The sequence below is a fragment of the Pseudoliparis swirei genome, chromosome 9 (genome assembly GCF_029220125.1).
Source record: "Pseudoliparis swirei isolate HS2019 ecotype Mariana Trench chromosome 9, NWPU_hadal_v1, whole genome shotgun sequence".
In the NCBI taxonomy this organism is placed as follows: domain Eukaryota; kingdom Metazoa; phylum Chordata; class Actinopteri; order Perciformes; family Liparidae; genus Pseudoliparis; species Pseudoliparis swirei.
This window is the reverse complement of record NC_079396.1, coordinates 13,466,266-13,485,112: the sequence shown is the minus strand read 5'-3', so window position 1 is coordinate 13,485,112 and position 18,847 is coordinate 13,466,266. Positions and strand designations below refer to the sequence as shown.

The 18,847-nt window shown below is 41.7% G+C and overlaps 1 protein-coding gene across 1 annotated transcript; it reads left to right on the top strand.

Annotated features, from left to right (window-relative positions):
• The first annotated feature begins 13,676 nt into the window (after positions 1-13,676).
• tmem9 (transmembrane protein 9) lies at positions 13,677-18,307 on the top strand. The gene is made up of 5 exons (XM_056422871.1): positions 13,677-13,999; positions 14,928-15,019; positions 15,111-15,219; positions 15,751-15,882; positions 16,090-18,307. The coding sequence occupies exons 1-5, from the start codon at positions 13,907-13,909 to the stop codon at positions 16,228-16,230; spliced, it is 567 nt and encodes a 188-aa protein (XP_056278846.1). The 5' UTR covers positions 13,677-13,906; the 3' UTR covers positions 16,231-18,307.
• The last annotated feature ends 540 nt before the right edge of the window (positions 18,308-18,847 follow it).

The following is an 18,847-nucleotide window of genomic DNA, read 5'->3' as shown; positions in this document are numbered from 1 at the left end:
TGTCAGTGCATCCTTGCTTTATCCATTTCACGCCATGTTGAGGTAGTGTGACTAGGTGTAAGTCATTTGGATATCAGCATGTTCAACCCTTTTGTGAAAATTCCACAAAAGCCATCAGATTCACTAATGCCGAAATAGAGAAAAAAAATTAGCAACAGCTTCTAATGGAAGTTTACTAGAAAACAAAGCAACTAAGCAGTTAAAAAAAACAAATAGTGAAAATTAAATGTCACAAAAAATAGAGACATTAAGGAAATTAGCAATTTAAGTTCATCAGTATTGTTCTGCACACTGTAAGAATGCCTGTAACACATCGTATTAATCGCAACAGACACGTGATGCCAGTAAAATAAAAGGTTAAAACAATGATGGTGTCCTCTCTTCTTTTTCATGAATGACAGTACGCTATATAGGCTAGTTATTGGTCCAGTCTACTGGGAATTTGCAACTTTCTCAGACATTTCTAATCATCATCTCAAGTGCAATAATATATTCTTCAAACCTATAACAGAACAGCAGTCTTCATAAACACAATGTGACATTAATAATGCCCGTCACATGAATAATGTTACAAATAATAATGGTCACCATGGTAAAAATAATAACAGTACTTAACTGCATGGCAATATGTACCTGTGGTATTCTAATAAAAATATGCAGTACATACACAAGAACTGTGACAATCACATTGATGTCTGATCGGAGTGACTGCTGACTGAATATAAGGCCTTAGGATTAATAAAGCCTGGCTATTTAATAACGCCTGGCTATTTGGGGCAGACAATCAACTTGGAATGGTGGGAACACATAAGGTAACACAAAATAAACAAATGATAAAAGAAAAACATAACTAAGGATAGTCGAGACATAACAAAAACATAGCCTAGCTGATGCTGACAGACATGTTGTATGTGGGCCTTTTTGGTAATATCCACAGTATTTGGTCTACACACATTTATTTCATGAGAGGTGAGCTGAGAGGCAACATTTTGATGAAGGACATGAACAAATGTACATTTTCTTTTGCACAACATCCATGTTGGCTTCTTCTTTGCCCCCTGAATTAGATTTTCTGACACCGACTTTCAAAGTGTGTTAGAAGTATACAAGGAGTGCTTCCGAGCTCGTTCTAGCTGCAGAGATGATCAGTGAAGTCATTTTTTTAACTTTGGGAACATCCTGCAAGGCGCAGATCAATGTGAAGTCCATCCAGATGAAAACATCAGACAACTCTTCTCCAGCACACCAACCTTCTGTCACGAGGCGATTAGTATGAACCCAATAGCACGACTCAGGAGACAGAGCTGCAAATAATGATCCTTTACTCAAAGTATCATCAAGAACAGAACAGGCAGAGATATATAAACATAATATCGAACGCTCGAGGGCTTGGTCGGGAAAAACTCAGAACAATCTGGCAGAGGACAAGTGCAAGTGAGGGGATCTAAGTAGTCAGGAGCCGTTTATCAATCCAAGTATGCTGAGTACAGACTTGTGTTCCTTTGGAGTTTGGACTTGGGAGTCCAGACTCCAAAAGACGGGAGGACGCAGGACGGTATTTCTGTGATTGGGAGAGCAGCTGACTTGATGACCTCACCACATCAGCTGTTCTTGAGTTTACTCAAATTATTCAATGTAAATATTTTTTACTGTCAAACAAAATATGACAACCTTGCTTTTTTGAAATTGTAATTGGGTTTGTTGATATATATATACATATAATATATATGTATATATATGTATATAAACACATTTCAAAAGAAAATAATCATACACATATAATTGCATATATATTGTGTAAAAAATAAAAACATATATATATATTGTGTTAATAAATATATATATATATATATTGTTTATGAATACATCGTAAATATATAAATATGTGTAGATATATAATAAATATGTTATGTATATACATTCATATATATTTGTATATACATATATATATTATATATGTATATATATAACTATATATATATATATATAGTTGTATTACACATGTAATTGCAAACAATTTGGTCAAAAGTAAAAAGACACAATTGTAGTTCAAAGTTTAATTAAAATATTAAGTTATTAATTTTTACCCTCAGTCAAACTGATTTAACCTTATCTGGGAATAAATAATAAACTCATTGTGCTCGTTAGATCCTCCAAAACCCAAATATTGTATCTTATGTTAACCGCTACGGAGACATCAGAGCATTTTTTTTTTAAATCAGGCTGTTCTCGACGGCCACACTGAACGCTGACCGCCCGGCGCTGCGGAGCTCACTGGGCGAGCAGATCCTTAAATCTCCGCCGCATATCTTAATAAGGCTGAATCAGTGAAAAAAACGACCACGGATTTGATGCTTAAACTACTAACTTCTCGCCTGAAAACATCTTAAAATTACATCAGTAGTAGTCAACTGTCAGTTGTTTATTTTCTCCTCCGCTATAGTTTGTGGTTGCTGGTTCGAAATGCATTCTGGGATATCGGCTGGGCAGAGTACGCACAAGTCTCCTCTGATGCATCCTCCGGAAAATGGGAGGATCAGGTAACATCCGAGCATTTTGACCGTGCTATGAATTGGAACATGTACTCGGGCTGCGACTGATGACGTTAACAAGTCCACGAGAACACAAGTACAGAGAAGTACAGGCAAGAACGCATATTGATAAACGGCGAGGGACTAATGAGGGAATGGGCAACAGGTGAGACGGGCATGAGGACCAGGTGAAGGTAATGAGACTGATGAGGTGGGAGTGATCAGAGGCAGGTGAGTGAACAAGTGCAGGGGGTTGGACTGACGAGGTGGGAGTGACTGAACATAGAGTGAGGAGGGTGTGGAGTTTAACTGTGACAGAATCCCCCCTTTAAGGGACGGATTCTAGACATCCCATCAGAACAGTTCCCTGCGGTGGGTGAAGGGGAGCCAGAGGAGGGACCGAGGGCACAGCAGAAGCAGTCCGGGGGGGCAGGACGGAGGACGGCCACCAGGTATACAGACGTGCTCCAGGTGACCGCCAGCAGGAGGACGGCTAGCAGGAGGACTGACGTGCTCCGGGGAACCGGGCACATGAGAGGGGGGCCCTGGGAGACAGGACCAGGATAACTGGGGCCAACTGGGCCGGTGACAGGACACGGGGAGCATAGATCGGCCGGAATGCTGACGGGTCTCGGTGGCCCACCATAAGCCTGCGGGTCCAGGCGAACGGGTCCAGGCTGGGGAGGGGGAAACCTTGCCCTTGAGGCTACGAGGCCCACCAAAAGGAACTGAGGCGACCTAGGTAGTCAGGGACTAATGAGGGAATGGTCAACAGGTGAGACGAGCATGAGGACCAGGTGAAGGGAATGAGACTGACGAGGTGGGGGTGATCAAAGGCAGGTGAGTGAACAAGTGAAGGGAGTTGGACTGATGAGATGGGAGTGACTGAACATAGAGTGAGGAAGGTGTGGAGCTAAACTGTGATACCTTCTTTCAATTGCAAGTTGATTTTTCATACTATACTGTAACAATCCAAATGGCAACCGGCAAGATGGAAAATCAGATTTCCCTCTAGCTAGTCACTTGAGTCGTTAGTCAGTCAGCTTAACGTATGCCATGCTCTTTTCCTAAACCCAACTTCGTGGTGTACAGGGAGGCTGGTCGACTGGAGGTCCTCCGTTGAGGTTTTCGAGTGGCTTGGAGATCTGCCTGTCCTGTCGGCCCTGAGCAAATACTCCATCCTAAAATGGAAGAAGAGAAACAACTCCCAGCTAGCATCACACATGGCTGGCCAGGGCCTCACTAGCATTCCACTTGTCTGCTCTCTCCTCCGCAGAGCCTTCACAAGAAATGGGAGGAATACTAAGAGAGCAGGCATAGATTTTCCGCTGGGGGGGTGAAAGACAGAGAAGGCTGTTGGAGGGTGGTGGGGTTGACTGCCCACATCAAACTCCCCTCCTTTTCTCTCACCCTCTCACTTTCTCCTTCTCTCCTTCCCATCTGCCTGGATCTGGAGGGACCCTGTGTTTGTCAGCCAGGCAGTGGAGCGTCTACCTCTAACCCCACCTTCTCCTGGTTCTCTTTCTTTTTTCCCTTTTCTTTCTCAGTTTCTCTCTCGCTTTAAACCTGTATCCCTCTTGCTCGGCTTCCCTTTTCGGATTCTTTTCACAATCGTTATGTTTTGCTTTCCTCTGGTCTGTTAAATAGCCTATTCACTCCTCTTGTAAGGTAGAGTCTATTGAATAAAGTCAATAAAGGCCAAAGTGAGAGCCGATAGAAGGCGTCTACCTAACTGGGAGGGAATTCATTTAAATTAGGTTGGAACAAGAATGCACCTAATCACCGACAGCAAATCGTCAGAAGAGAAGGAGAGCGACTGGCAAATGAAAACAAGTCTTTGTTTAACATTTTAAACAACTTTGTAAAATGTTTAATGTAGCTTTAATTCACTAATGTGTTGCATTGCCCACCACTTGCATTAATAGGCCTTGTGGTTGGGTGCATTGTGACTAGCATGGCAGGCAAAGAAAAAATTACAGATTAGCTCTAGGGATGTGAAATGTCACCTCTCTGGAGAGGTAGGAACCAGAGCTGGTGGAGGAGGTGGAGCACTACCAGCTAGATGTTGTTGGGCTCGCCTCATCAAATAGTTCTGGAACCAAACTCCTGGAGAGAGGCTATTCTCTACCTAATCTGTAGCCAAGTGGTGCTTTGTTTGTGCACTTCTGTGCTCGTTAGCGTAGGGCGCTTCATAGGTGTACTTGGTACGAGAGTACCCAAGGCCAAAGAACGATGATCAGCTTTGTCGTCGTATCGTCAGATCTGTCTTGGGACACTTGAAGAGAGGAGCAGAGCAGTCATCTGATCGAGTTGGATCAGAAGGGCATATGGAGGCTGCCAGACAGACCTGGTCCCAAATGGAGACAGGGAACAGGGAATCCGAGTCAGCCATGCTCAAAGCCTCCATTGTGGAAGTGGCTAGGAGTTGTAGAAGACGTCTGGTCCTTAAGTTTCTGCCAGTGTCTGTTTTGGGGACCTCCGAATTGCATCTAAGGGAACCATGTCCCAGTGGATGGATGGATAGCAGAATGAGCCCTTTTCACTTTTTGACCATTTTAGTAAAACTGTCCAAGATTGTATCACGTTATAAAAATGCAATGCTAAATCGGTGGAACTATATTATTAACTTTTCAACATATTTTCTCATTTATTACCAATTAAGTTTGTAAGTGTAATTTTCCAATGTTGTAATAAGTACCACATACACAATTAATTGCACGATCTAGAAATCTACGACAGTCCAAAATCCTGGACAAAAAGAGGAACATGAAAAAATATGTATGATAGTTTTTGGGTTAGAAAAAAACTTAAATTAAATCTCTTAATTCCGCATCTGAATTGGTCAATGCTCATTTACAACATGAAGCTATAGCGTAAGTCCAGTCATGTATTTCTCATACATCTGCCAATCACTTCTCACACATACGCACTAATTATTTACATACTGTCATTGTTCATGCCCTCAATCATGACACCAGCTATTTAGATCAGCTGGTCCAATAAGCATTGTTAACATCTTGCTGCTGTCTCTTTTAAATATGACTCTCTCTCTACCTTCATTCATTCATGTTGCTGTTACACAACCCTCCAACACCCCATCTCCACCCAGTCTTTGCAGATCCATCTGCTTTATCAACTCATCATGCTATCAGCCTCATCAGCACCATCATCATCCCCACCACCAGGTCTGGACTCCACTGCCCGGATTTATCTTTTTGCTGATTGAGGCAGACGGCACTCAATTACAAATCTCCCTGTAGAGTCCAAGCGCGAAAGACTCTGAGACTTCATCATCACATATCATATGTTAACAATAAACACTTGTTCTTTCTTTATTTGACCGGTCTCTCCTGATTGAAATAGGATGTGTCCCCTTACTCAATCCTCACATCTCATCCTCTTTTCTTTGCCTCTGACTCCTTCACTTCTCTTTCTTCTCTGCTTCCTTTTCAGGCCCAGACAATCCACACGTGTGTCGAGATTAGAGGGGCTCTATTGATTTCAGAAGCTTTGAGATCACACGTTGTGTCTCAGATCCCTCTGTTTACATCTGATTCCCTGCAAGCCACTATGGTCTCAAAGAGAGAAAAAGCACCCGGCCAATGTTTCCCTTGTCTACAGACGGTTATCTGTTATTCAGCCATGCTGAGTGTATGTCTTAACCATCCAATTGTTTCAGGTTTGTGTTTGTGAAAGTGCCCGGGGCTAGTCCGTGGTGACACACCACCAAGCTGCCAGGTCAGATTGTAGTAAATGCCGAAACAGAGGAAGGTGAGTCACAGTGGCATTTGGAGGAGGAGGCCCTGCAGATAAAACCCATCATGCCTGCAGATGTGGCCGGTAGCTGAGGCAGCTGGATAACAAACTGCCACAACATGGGAACCTCTGGAGCTTAACGGGGAGGCATCGACACGATCACTGTGACTCATCACCATCCCATTAAGGAAAAGCCCCTCTACCACATGAAGACCCCTTCCCCCACCACAGATAGGAGAAATGATGGGCGAGGTCAGGGATGAGACCTGACAACGTTTTCTGATCTTCCTTAAAAAAAAACTTCACTCTTTGTAACATTTGACCATTTACAGCTTGTTTACCCTTATTACTTGAGGCAGCTGACACAGAAAAGGTGTCACTTGTGATTTATTAATGGTTCGATGTGAGTGAGACATGTGACAAACATGCATCTGTTTTGTTTTGTTATCCATCTTAATCGGCCAGGTGTGTAGCATTTCTATGTTTAAGGATTCTATGCATCACTGGATGCTGGGCGCTCGTGTCACTGACATGTGGACATTAAAGGCTGACAGTCTATTGACTGGCCTGCCAAGCCTTGTTAAACCAACTGGCAGCTTTTCCGAGACCAAAGCCTACATTGCTTCCTTTTATACCAACAACAAACTTCTTTCTTCCCCTGCAGCTATTTATCTACCTTTCAATTCATGTCACCTTTCATTTCTCGCTATTGTTTTCAGCTGTCTTCTTGCCTGACCCCTGGTCTCTCTTGAAGGATGCATGTGGATTTCTGGCAGCTTGCTTGGTTTTCTTTCCGACCAACATGCCACAATTCTATGATTGGCCTTTAGCTCTCTTTGAAGCTTCCCTGCATCTCTCTAAACATCTTGGGCAACATCAAAGACCACACATTACAGGAGGCTAGGGTTCAACTGGGAAGCACAGTGTTTAAAGCATCATCCCTCCTTTCCCCTTTCCCCTCTTCTTCAGGGGTCCTGTGTCTAGGGTCCATGTACCGGTCCCAATACATATAGTATACCTGACTAAACGCAACGGCCATCGGACCGCTGCTTCAACGCATGAGATTGAAAATTGAAAAGGTGAACTTCTGGATTGGAAATGACCTGCCCCTATTGTACGAGCCTCATATTTAACTTCCGCGCCCTGTGCTGCGCTGTCATAGGTGTGATATTTAACTCTGACGGCAGGCAGCCATGGGCTGCGACGGGAGGTGCCGCCACCACCCCCGTCACCGTGGGCTGACGGGTGGTGACGTCCCATGAACACGTTAGAGACCCGATTGCAATGACAGCATGAACTTGCAAGTAGCCCCGTAAATAATTCATTCAACCAATATATAAAGTAATAAGCTTAGTTAGTGAGCTAGCGCAACCAAGCTTAAGTAAGCGACAATAGACAGTCTGCTAGCAGATGTTGATGCCCAGCGGGTGTAGCAGATGTGTTGATACCGCGAATACGGGAACGGAGGGGACGGGGAATAGGGGCGGAGTTTTTGTGTTAACTCTGTCAGAAGCAAAGTTTGTAACTCTTGTGTTCATCTTCAGTCCTTCTCTGGTTGTTCTCTTTTGCCCATCACACAGCATTGACAGGATTAATCCCTACAAGGTCTGCACATGACAATATATATCACATCATATATCATATAATATATATTGTGTATACATATTGTAGTCGTTAACGTGTGTGCCAGTGCTCCATGATAACGGCTTCACAAGGGAATATGGGAATTTTTTATTTTTTATGTGTCCTCATAAAAATAAAAAAAAAAGTATCGGTTCAGGCACCGTACCGTTGCACACATTGTCGTAAAAAGTACTTAGCAGCATATCGATAAAAACCCAAACGATACCCATCCCTACCTGTGTCGGTGCAGCACTGCTGAAGGAGCGGAATGGCGAGCAGGGGTAAAAAGGGGAGGAAGAGGAGGCAGCTTCTCTCCCCGCGTTTGTGTCCATCATGTGTCATGGCCGCTCTTGCCTTTCATGTTCTGTCTGACTGAGTCTCCTGCTCTAGCAGTCTGTTTCCTTGCTGAAAATCTGCAAGAGACGCCTTCTCTTCTGCATCCATTTGAGCTCAGCTGGGCTCAGCTCTCACCTTGCTGACACCAGCTCCTCAGCAGACACCTCTTCTCTGCATGGCTCAGCTGGCTGACAGACAGCTGTCTGTATGGATAAAGCAGGGGAGGACACACTGTACTCGGAATCACCGTCAATGCCTACTTTTCTAACACCTTTGCTGTTGCCACCGCTTTGTTTGGACGCATTTCCTGCCACCTTAGAAACAAAAAACAATACCTAAAGTGAAGGTGATTGAGGTTCTGTGTTCTGTGTACTTTGTGGTTTCATTCTCTTTTACCACAATGTTCGGAGCAAACACCGTTTCCTCACCGTTTCATGTTATTGGATGTTGCTTATTGCAATAATAATGCTTGCTACATCTCAAGTGTGGCTAATTGTTGAGCCTGGTCAAGCTGACTGTAACACCGGAGAGAAGAAATCCACGTGTGAAGGAAAATTCCGTCACAAGGGCCCAAAACAAGCCAGTGGCTGATGAAGACAAATGTGTAAACACATGTTGGCAGAATTGCTTTTTGGTTGAGCGTGACCGGCTACGCTCAGGAGGGCGGAACCAGGAGTTGTGATTTATAGTTTTGTGCTGTCCCTGGACCACCACTGTCTGCTGCCTCCTACGACTGCAATTACCATGTGTGTCTATTAGAATAGTCCTGCTGCCCACAATGCAACGCCGGAGAGGAGAGGAGACAACACACAGAGATAGTCTTGTTATTCGAACAGTGTTCCCGACAATAGCATGATACAAAGGAAGGGAGGATAACAAAAAGATGCTGCAGATTATGTGATAATTCAATTCAATTATTTTCAATTTTACTCGTAGACCAATTTCTGTACAATACACAGACATACATCCCCAACCTCACATCATATCAGGAAAACCCAGGAAAAAACAGACCTTCGAAAGAGGAAAAAACAGAGGAGACCCCAGAGGAGAGGAAAGGAAGGATGAGGGAGGCAATAGACAAGAGGTGTACAGTGTTAGGTTGGACAGATGCAATAGATGTATAATGAATATGGAAGAGTGTAGAGAATAAATCATAGTAGGTATATTATGACAGGAGATATGAATGATCCAGGGGGCAGAGGGTGGTGATGAGGTCTCCCAGTGGCTCAGTCATGATGGGACGTAGAGTCAGTCAAGTTGGGCAGTCCCACGACGACCATCAGGCAGAAGGATCCATGCCGCTCATAGACTCATACATAGGGAGGATCTAGTCAAGGGCATAAAATCAGAACCCAGAGTGGGAGACGTGGTGATTGAGAGATAAAAATTGAGAGATGAGGAATTCATCCTTAAGGAGTGAAAAAGATCCTAAAAAAGCCTCTATAGGCAGCTATAATATCCTGATATAAGCCTATCGGCTAATAACCTATAGGAGCACCTGCAAACCTGATTAACTATAAGCTCTGCAAAAGAGGAAGGTCTTAAGTCTGTTCTTAAACGAGGTGACTGTGTCTGCTTCCGGACTGAAATTGGAAGCTGGTTCCAAGAAAGAGGAGCCATATAACCAAAGGCTCTATAGGGCTCTCTTTAAGACTCTAGCTTTAGTAAGTAGTGGGAACTACAAGTGGTCGCATTGGCTGTAGCTCTCTAATATATATAAACGAGTCACTATCAATGCGCTTATCACCAATAGAATCTTTGTACAAGGCTTTGTAGGTTAAGAGGATTTTAATTAACTGGGAGCCAGTGCAGAGCCAGTGCAGCAGGAGTGATGCAGAGAGTCTTAGTTTTAGTTTTCTGATTTCTTTTGGACCTTCTGGATCAACTTTGAGGACCATTCATTAGGGATCAGCAGGAGGCTAATAGCAGTTTGCAGACAGCCTGCTAAGTAGGAGTTACCTGAAAACCATCCTCTTTTGAGACAACGTGAACCAATTTTCTGAAATATTTGAAATATTAAGAAATGAAAGAATTTGAAATATGAGATTTGCTTTACGTAGAGTTAAAGGACAAGTCCCGGGACAAGATAACGCCAAGATCTTTACAGATTGATTGGATGCAGTGCAATGCCGGGTTTGGGCAATGCCGTCTACAGAATTGACATCACCAGATAATTGATCTCTAAGTTTACCGGTTTTGTCTTTGTTTAACATCAATGTTTTCATCAACATCTATGTTTTATGTGTTTAAGAGTGTTTTATGTCTTTTGGACATGCTTGAATTCTCCTTAGTTTATCGCTAATCTAAGTTGATCGATAAATATAGTGCAATGATCTGAAGTTTAGTGTTAAAGACAATATTGTGAAAAAGGAAGCATGTAAAGGTAAAATAAAATTGTCCAAGCACAGTACCTTTGTGAACCTCGTGATGAACGGTTGCTGTTAGTTTCAGCATTTACAGCTATAAAATACAACTGGAGATATATCTGATTTAAACGATTAAACCAAATTAGCCTGAAATGCCATGCCACGTCTCTAGTCCAGTCGACTGGTCAATGGTGTCATGTGTAGGTCAATGTCTCATGGTCAGTGGTCCAGACAGGACCAGAGGAGTCCTTTATCTGCAGCTATCATTTGCCATTTTGTAATTTTCACCATTGCTGTTGCTGTGGTTGGTGTTTTCAACCCTAATTGGAAATTGATTGAACTCAAATATGCTATTATGATGTAGAATGAAATGTTGCACTTTGATTTCAACTTTCTAGAGGATCTTGGAGAGGGAGGAGAGAGTCTGTATTAGGCCTGTAGTTGGATCCAGAGGGTGGGCTTCTTGAGAGGGAGTTTAATAAACAGCCACCTTGAAACGTGTGCCACGCGGGCCTGTTAGCAGCAGACACATGATAATATCTAATAAGAGCCAATTAAATTAGCAAAACGCCTTTACAGCCTCGCCGGGATGGGCGGGGTCCAAAAGAGACAGGTAGACGGTTCGTAGAATGAAACGCGAAAAAAATGGTTGGTCACTGATAGGAGAAAAATCCTCCAAATATACACCAGGGTTTACAAGCGGTTTTCGGCCATTCCACTTGAGAACAGATTGGCACTGGTTATGGGCAAGATTATTAATGTCCCCCTAATAATTAAATTTTCATTAGAGTTCAAAGTCACATTACCACTAAGGTCAAAGAGAACAATGCTGAAAGGTAAAGGTATTGAAAGTGCAAAAATAAGGACAGAGACAGGTATCTTCTTTCAGTTGGACATGTATGACTTTATTTGTATGTTATAAACCACATACGATTATAGTTACTATATATATATATATATCAATTATTTATATTAAATGATGTCGAGTAACTTTGTATTATGTATTAATGCAATTTAAATTAAACGACATCCATGTTTGTTTTTACGTAGCTTCACCTATAGATTTCACAACATCTTGTTTTACATTATATGTCTTCCTACATCTTATCTGTCTCGCTGTAGACCACTCCAAAGTCTGTTTTAACTAAAGCGAGCTGGTCTGGATTCAGATTGCTTTGCTTTGGGCCTTATAGCATCTCCTAGTGGGCAAACTGCTTGCAGTTTTCAGTCCCATGAAAATGAATTCTTGAATAATGTGATTCAGTCAATAACTTCAGGTACCTTGACAAATAAGAGAACTTGACATCTTTGAGTTTGTTTTTTCTACGGTAGATTTATCTGCAGTGTTTCCATTGGGGATCATTTTCCGTTGCTGTTTTATAATCAGACTGTGCGCAGTCCCTGCCCACAAACTGTGTAATTGATGCAGAAAGATACAAATGTTTTGACAGTTTTGTTTACAGCTAATAAACTACTTTGCATTAGGTAACTCGATTTCTTTTCTTTCTGAAATTAATAATATCGGTAACATCTACCTAAAAAGAAAATGAATCACCTTTTTTTTTTCTTCATGAGAGCTCTGAAGTGATAATGAGACCTGGCACTGAGCTCTGGCCACTGTCATTTATGCTGTAATTGGCCTACGGGTGTAAAGGGCAGCCATGCATCAGAGAAGACAGAGAACTAAGTGGCTTACAATGACAGGACTGAGGGAATGAAAAACATGTAGAGGGCTCGCATAAGTCACAAACTGAAGCGAGTTTATGAGCTGGTTTATTATATTACATTCATTATGACTACAAAGACACACAGTGATTATTACACAGATGAATAAATGCAAGCATGACTGAATGAATGGAATAATCCTAACCATTGCAGTTGTTTTGAGTGGAATCATGGGGCACATGCATGTGCGAGGTTACACAGAGGATAGGGTTGTGATGTTCACACCGATGTCATAGCTCATTAGAGAAATAACCATGGTCTCAATTGATCTCTGTGACCACAAGCTCAAGTGGTTCAGGATGAATTTGTGAGGCATTGATTTCTATGGCTTAATAAAGGTATGAGTATTTTACAGAAAGATGTGAAAGTCGGATTACCAGGAAATAGAGGTATTGATTTGGTCAAGAAGCTGGGGTTTACATTTCAAATTTCACCAGGGAGACATGATCTGACATTAAAAATAAAAACTGTTTTGACTGCAAGATATAGGAAAACATTCTGATGAGTCACAAATCCCATGGTCGTGTGTTTAGAAGACTATATAATATAGGTGTTATGGTATGATAAATGTGACTGATAAATTATGATTGCTACCCAAGATCAATATAAAATAAAACATTCACTTGAGGTGTGTTTCTGTGTGCAGAGCAGAAGAACCGTGAAGGCAGTATATAAAAGGAAAACCCTTATGTACAAATATTCCAGTAAAAGATGAGAGAAAAACACTGAAATACCATCAGAAATATATACTAAACTAAGTATTAAAAGTATTCATATTCGAGCAGAATGACCCTTGGCAGTGTTATATTGTTGTGTTTTGAACTACGATAAACCTCAAGATAGAATCCATATAAGGCCCAAGTAAAAAAGAAAGGGGAGCCTCAGTATTAATACACAGGATTGGAATCTGCTATCACCCTCACACTGATTGACTGCTCCTAATACAGGGAGGGAGTCATGTTTAATAAAAACTCTGCTCCTTCAAGTCTACGGTATTTGCGTCAGTCATGTTTTTAAACACAATAGTAAAAGTGATCAAGATAGCAGCTCCAATATTACTTGGAAACGTTCTTGACGAACAATTTATTTGGAATTACTAGTTTACTTATAATGCTAATTATAATCATATTTTGAGATAACAATCTAGACTTTCTAAGATCCCTATGCATGTTGGGAACCCTTCGTTAAAATACTCATGACTATGATGCAGGTTACAGACAGCACACGTCTCCTTCTGTACTTGTGTCCACTAGGTGGCGACGTCGATGCATGTCTTCACTTTGCGTGACGCGCGTATGACGACAAAACCCGGAAGCAGGAAGTGCCACATTTCTGCAGGCGATCTTTCTGCTAAACACAGCTGCGTAAATGCATCGCGGATGCATAGCAGCAACAAACACTGCAGCTGCCATTACAACGTGAGTTGCCTGCATGAGCGCGTGCCTTCACGCGGTTGCCTTCAGGGTCCGTGACTCCGCCGGGGGCTCCGTGGTTGTTGTTCTCCCGAGCGGACTGGGAGCGTCTGTCTGGACGCAGCGCTGCAGCTGATTCTGCGTCTCCTGCGGGAAGATGCGGTCTGGAAGGAAAGGCTCCGGCTCGTTCGTTGTGCCCGCGCTGGTGACCTGGTTGCTGCTGGATGCTGTTGGTGTTGTGCAGGCGAAGGTAACACGTGATGGATGCGGTCAGAAACTCTCAGTAGTCACAATAAAACACTGCTTGGCGACCAGTATGTCCCTTTTCCCCCATCACTTATATTTCTTAAAACGAAATTCCTTTGTATAGGAGACTAAACTGTACGTTTTAATTTATCTGTAATATAAATATTGAGTGGAATATAATTGTGTTTTATTGTGGAAGGTATTAATGCACTTATGCACTTGCTCTTATGTATTATTATGTGTGTTTATGTAAAGATCCTGTGTAACCTTCTTTGTGTGTGTTCGTCCTTAATTTAAGGCCGATATAACAAGTATGCAACACACATGCTGTACATCTTTAACATTACTAAAGTGTTCCCTTTTTAGCAGATGTTTTTTAGGTCCATTTCAGCTACAGATGAAATGTATTGTTTGACATTGATAATAATATTGTGGCTTCTTACTTGAACATTTGTATTTATGAATATGAAATTAGTAAATTAACAGTAAAATTGAGAAAATAAGTGTATAAACGATCAGTTTTTTCTAAGTATTGTAACTTGAGGGTCAACAATATCAGAAAAAACATTGTTTTAGTGTTTGCATGCAGGCAAGGCCAACATGAATGCACCAGATTTCCTAAACTCTGGTGCATTAATTAATTAAATGCAAAGATTTTACAAAACGTTTGCATTGAAGTCTTAACTGTCGGTAAATGATTGGTTTGATAGTGAAGAATCTTAAAGGATATATTTGTCTAGTATAACTGTTAATTGAAAAATGTTGCCTTTCATGCTGGAATAATAAACTTTTTTACAGAACAAACTCAGTTTTGTTAAAAATGCAGAGAAAGGACTAGTGCTATGGAGAAAACATAGCATAAACACAAAAAGGTGAGCTAAAGCATTACAGTTAGCACAAGTCTGTGCTCACTTTTATTACTTTTTTTACAGAACTTTGAGGATGTTCGCTGCAAATGCATCTGCCCGCCATACAGAAACTTCACCGGCCACATTTATAACAGAAATGTGTCTCAGAAGGATTGGTAAGAGAAACCTTTTATTTATTCCTCCAGTCACAGAGAAACATGATTGAGAGTTGCAACATCCATCCCGACTCTTTGGTGTGTTTTACAGTAATTGCCTCCATGTAGTGGAGCCCATGCCGGTGCCTGGCCACGACGTGGAAGCGTACTGCCTGTTGTGTGAGTGCAAGTACGAGGAACGAAGCAGCAACACCATCAAGGTACCACCAGCTTTCTTTGGGATTCTAGTGACGTGGAAACATACCTTCATTCAATCTGTGATCTTGAACCGCACAAACCAAGATTAACAGGGTTAGTGTGATAAGAGTGTCCTTTATTTATCCGGAGGGAAATCGTGGTTCAGCAGCTGCAGTATAATGTCGGAAATAGTGCAAATGATATAATAAACTATATGTTATTTTATGCCGCAGAACATGAGATATTTAAAACATCTCTTTTTTTTGTTGTCTGCTTAATCAACAACAACAAAATGAGAGACGTGCTCAACGTGTCAGTGTTTACAGAGCTGACTGCTAGAACATCAACATTTAAGTGGAGAAACTCAACTTTAATTTTCAGTATTTTAGTTATCTAAAACTGAAATGGTGTTACACCCAACGAACAGTGTGGTTGTCAGAATAATAACCAATACAGATATAATTGAATTGCTAAGATGTGTTGAAGATGAGCAGGAAACAATGCGAGTGGTCGATACCAGCGTGGTAACTTGTTTTCCGTTCTGTCCGTCCCAGGTAACCATCATCATTTACCTGTCTGTCGTGGGGGCGCTGCTGCTCTATATGCTGTTCCTGCTGCTGGTTGAGCCTCTTATTCGCAAACATGACGCCTACACCCAGCCACTGCACAATGAGGAGGACTCTGAGGTGACCATTCAAACCAATATCAAGTGCACTCAAGCACACACACACACACACACAGTCAGTGGGTGAAATATCTGCTGTCAATCGGGAGGTCCCATCCAAGCCCTGGAGTAGATTTGTATTTCGCACACTGCACACAGAACATGTCTTCCTTGTGTATCAGTTGAATGTGAAATCCTTGAACATGTCATTGATTCTTTGTTTGTTCAGGAGATGCGTCCGCCGGCGGACAGCGCCCAGGCCAAAGGGAACACAGTGCTGGAGCGGGTGGAGGGGGCACAGCAACGCTGGAAGAAGCAGGTCCAGGAACAACGCAAGACTGTTTTTGACCGCCACAAGATGCTAAGTTAAACCCCACCGCTGACCCCAAAGAGGGTTTAGAATAGGTAACTGACCTGGGCTCAGTGCTATTACACTGTCACCAGCTGCACTATTCATGACCCCTTTGTTAATGCTGCATACTGCACCCTCTAAAAATGTATTTCCTCATGAAGAAAACATTTAAACACGATAAACTAACAAGCAGATGATTTTTATTTATTATATGTAACATTTTAGGCAAAGATGCTACTGTAAAAAAACAAAAACGGCATGGTTGGTTAGTGTTAACATCTAGAAACCATCTCAATCATTTCAGCAATTAGCGATGCAACAGATTTTGAATGTCTTGATTTAGTAAAGCAAAAAAACCATTCTCTAATAAGCAAGACTGAATAGTTTTTAAGCTTCATCGGGATCATTTTTGTTTTTAGCTTCTTGCTCACTTGGTTTATTGTGAAGATGTTTTTCTAATTTATGACGTTACCTCAGAACAGGAACACGTTGTGTATGTGAATGGTCTATTTGTCTATTTGGGTAAAAAGAGTATTTTACCTAATAACTATTGTCAAGCATTGCACATTTCCTAGTTTAGCACTAATAATAATTTATTTATGATCATTATTATTTATTTGTCTCCTATTGCTATCCATAGTAACCTGCACATTTTGTATAATTTGGATGGATGGAGTAATCTATGGATTATGCATTTTGGGGTTTGTTATTTTAAAGCTTTGACCTTGCTACATTTAAAAGCCCCAATATGTTGCTGTTTCTTTCCTTGAGATCGGGAATGTGTTCCAACAGTGCAACACATTCAATTCAGTTTATTTGTATAGCCCAATTTCACAAATTACAAATTTGTCTCGGAGTGCTTTACAATCTGTACACATAGACATCCCTGCCCCAAAACCTCACATCGGACCAGGAAAAACTCCCAAATAACCCTTCAGGGGGGGAAAATGGAAGAAACCTTCAGGAGAGCAACAGAGGAGGATCCCTCTCCAGGATGGACAGATGCAATAGATGTCATGTGTACAGAAGGACAGATTTAGAGTTAAAATACATTCAATAAATGTGACGGAGTGTATGAATAGTTCGTAGGAGGCATATTCCACGACGGAGACCTCCACGATCCATCAGGCAGATGGAGGTAGAGAGGAGGAGTGGGCGGAGTCTCAACAGGGCAGTGGCGTGGTCGGTAGCAGGAATTCCACGACCCAGACCTCGATGATCCATCAGGCAGATAGGATCTATGCCGTCTCATAGAGTCCGATGACCCTATGAGACGTGAAGTCAAAAAGACTCCGTGGAGAAAGCAGAGTTAGTAATGTGTGATTGAGAGATGAAAATTCATCCCTAAGGAGAGAAAAAAAGAGGAGAGAGGTGCTCAGTGTATCCTAAAACGTCCCCCGGCAGCTATCAGCCTATAGCAGCATATCAAGGCGCTGGACCAGGTGAACCTGATTCAGCCCTAACTATAAGCTCTGTCAAAGAGGAAAGTCTTCAGTCTACTCTTACATGAGGTGACTGTGTCTGCCTCCCGGACTGAAGGTGGAAGCTGGTTCCATAGAAGAGGAGCTTGATAACTAAAGGCTCTGCATCCTATACATCAGCAATTCACAGCATGTACAATATAACCGATAGTAAGGTCTACCAATTCATTAGTTTTAGTCGTATTAGTTGTTGGCATAAACACTTTTTATCTTGAATCTACATGTGGAAACCGATTGGAAAGAGGTTTGTTCGGTGAGGTTGGAGCAAGGTCACATTTGTGTGATCATCGTTTCCCATTCTCTTGGCCCTGATGTGCATCGTTATGTGTTCGTGAATTCCCCGTTGCATCCTACTACTGAAGATCCCTGTAGGGGAACTGTTATTACAACGAACCGGCTCACTTTCTCTCATGCACAATGTGAACGGCTGCAGAATTTATTTTCCTGTCATGGCTTGTCTTTTCATTGAAGTGTTTTTGATTGATTTGATGGAAGTATAATTTAATTGGTATTAGAGTTTTGTTGTTATTTATTTCTCCAGATTTACTGGATTGTTTCACTGCTCATGTTTATACAATTGGCTTAATGTGAAATTAAAAAAATATGAAATACTGTTTTTGCTGCAGAAGTCACTGTTGTTGCTGATTGACAGTAGAGGGTGACAGAGTACACAATATTGGGCTTGCACACATATTGTACACAAACTAAAAAAGTTAGAAGCTCTTGTATCCTTAGTTCTTATTTTGTTCACCAAATCATCAAAATCCTGTCGCGCAAATGAGTGATTCCGGGCAGTTTAATTTTTTTTAAGAATTTGTTTTTGCCTTTATTTCACAGAGCACAGTGTAGAAATGGGAGAGGGAGAAGTGTGTAACATGCAACAAGGCCCGACGCGAACTGAAGATGTTGGAGGTATTTGTCCTCTAACCACTCGGCTACCTAGACGATCCAGTTTGAGCACAGTGTTGTCCTAAATGTACACAACGAGAGGTTGCTTAGTAAATGTAATTTTTGCTCTCATTTTCTATCAAACAATAATATACTGATTATAAACGCCTGATGGGGGGCTAGAATAAAATGTTACGAACCATGTCACCCAGCCCCACATTTCTTTCAGATGGAGAATGTCCAACATGTAAACAGTGTTTGAAAGT

Coding starts and splice junctions, on each gene's coding strand:
- tmem9 (XM_056422871.1), top strand. CDS start 13,907: ATGCGGTCTGGAAGGAAAGGCTCCGGCTCGTTCGTTGTGCCCGCGCTG. Junction 15,020..15,110: donor AATGTGTCTCAGAAGGATTG/GTAAGAGAAACC, acceptor TGTGTTTTACAG/TAATTGCCTCCATGTAGTGG. Junction 15,883..16,089: donor ACAATGAGGAGGACTCTGAG/GTGACCATTCAA, acceptor TTGTTTGTTCAG/GAGATGCGTCCGCCGGCGGA.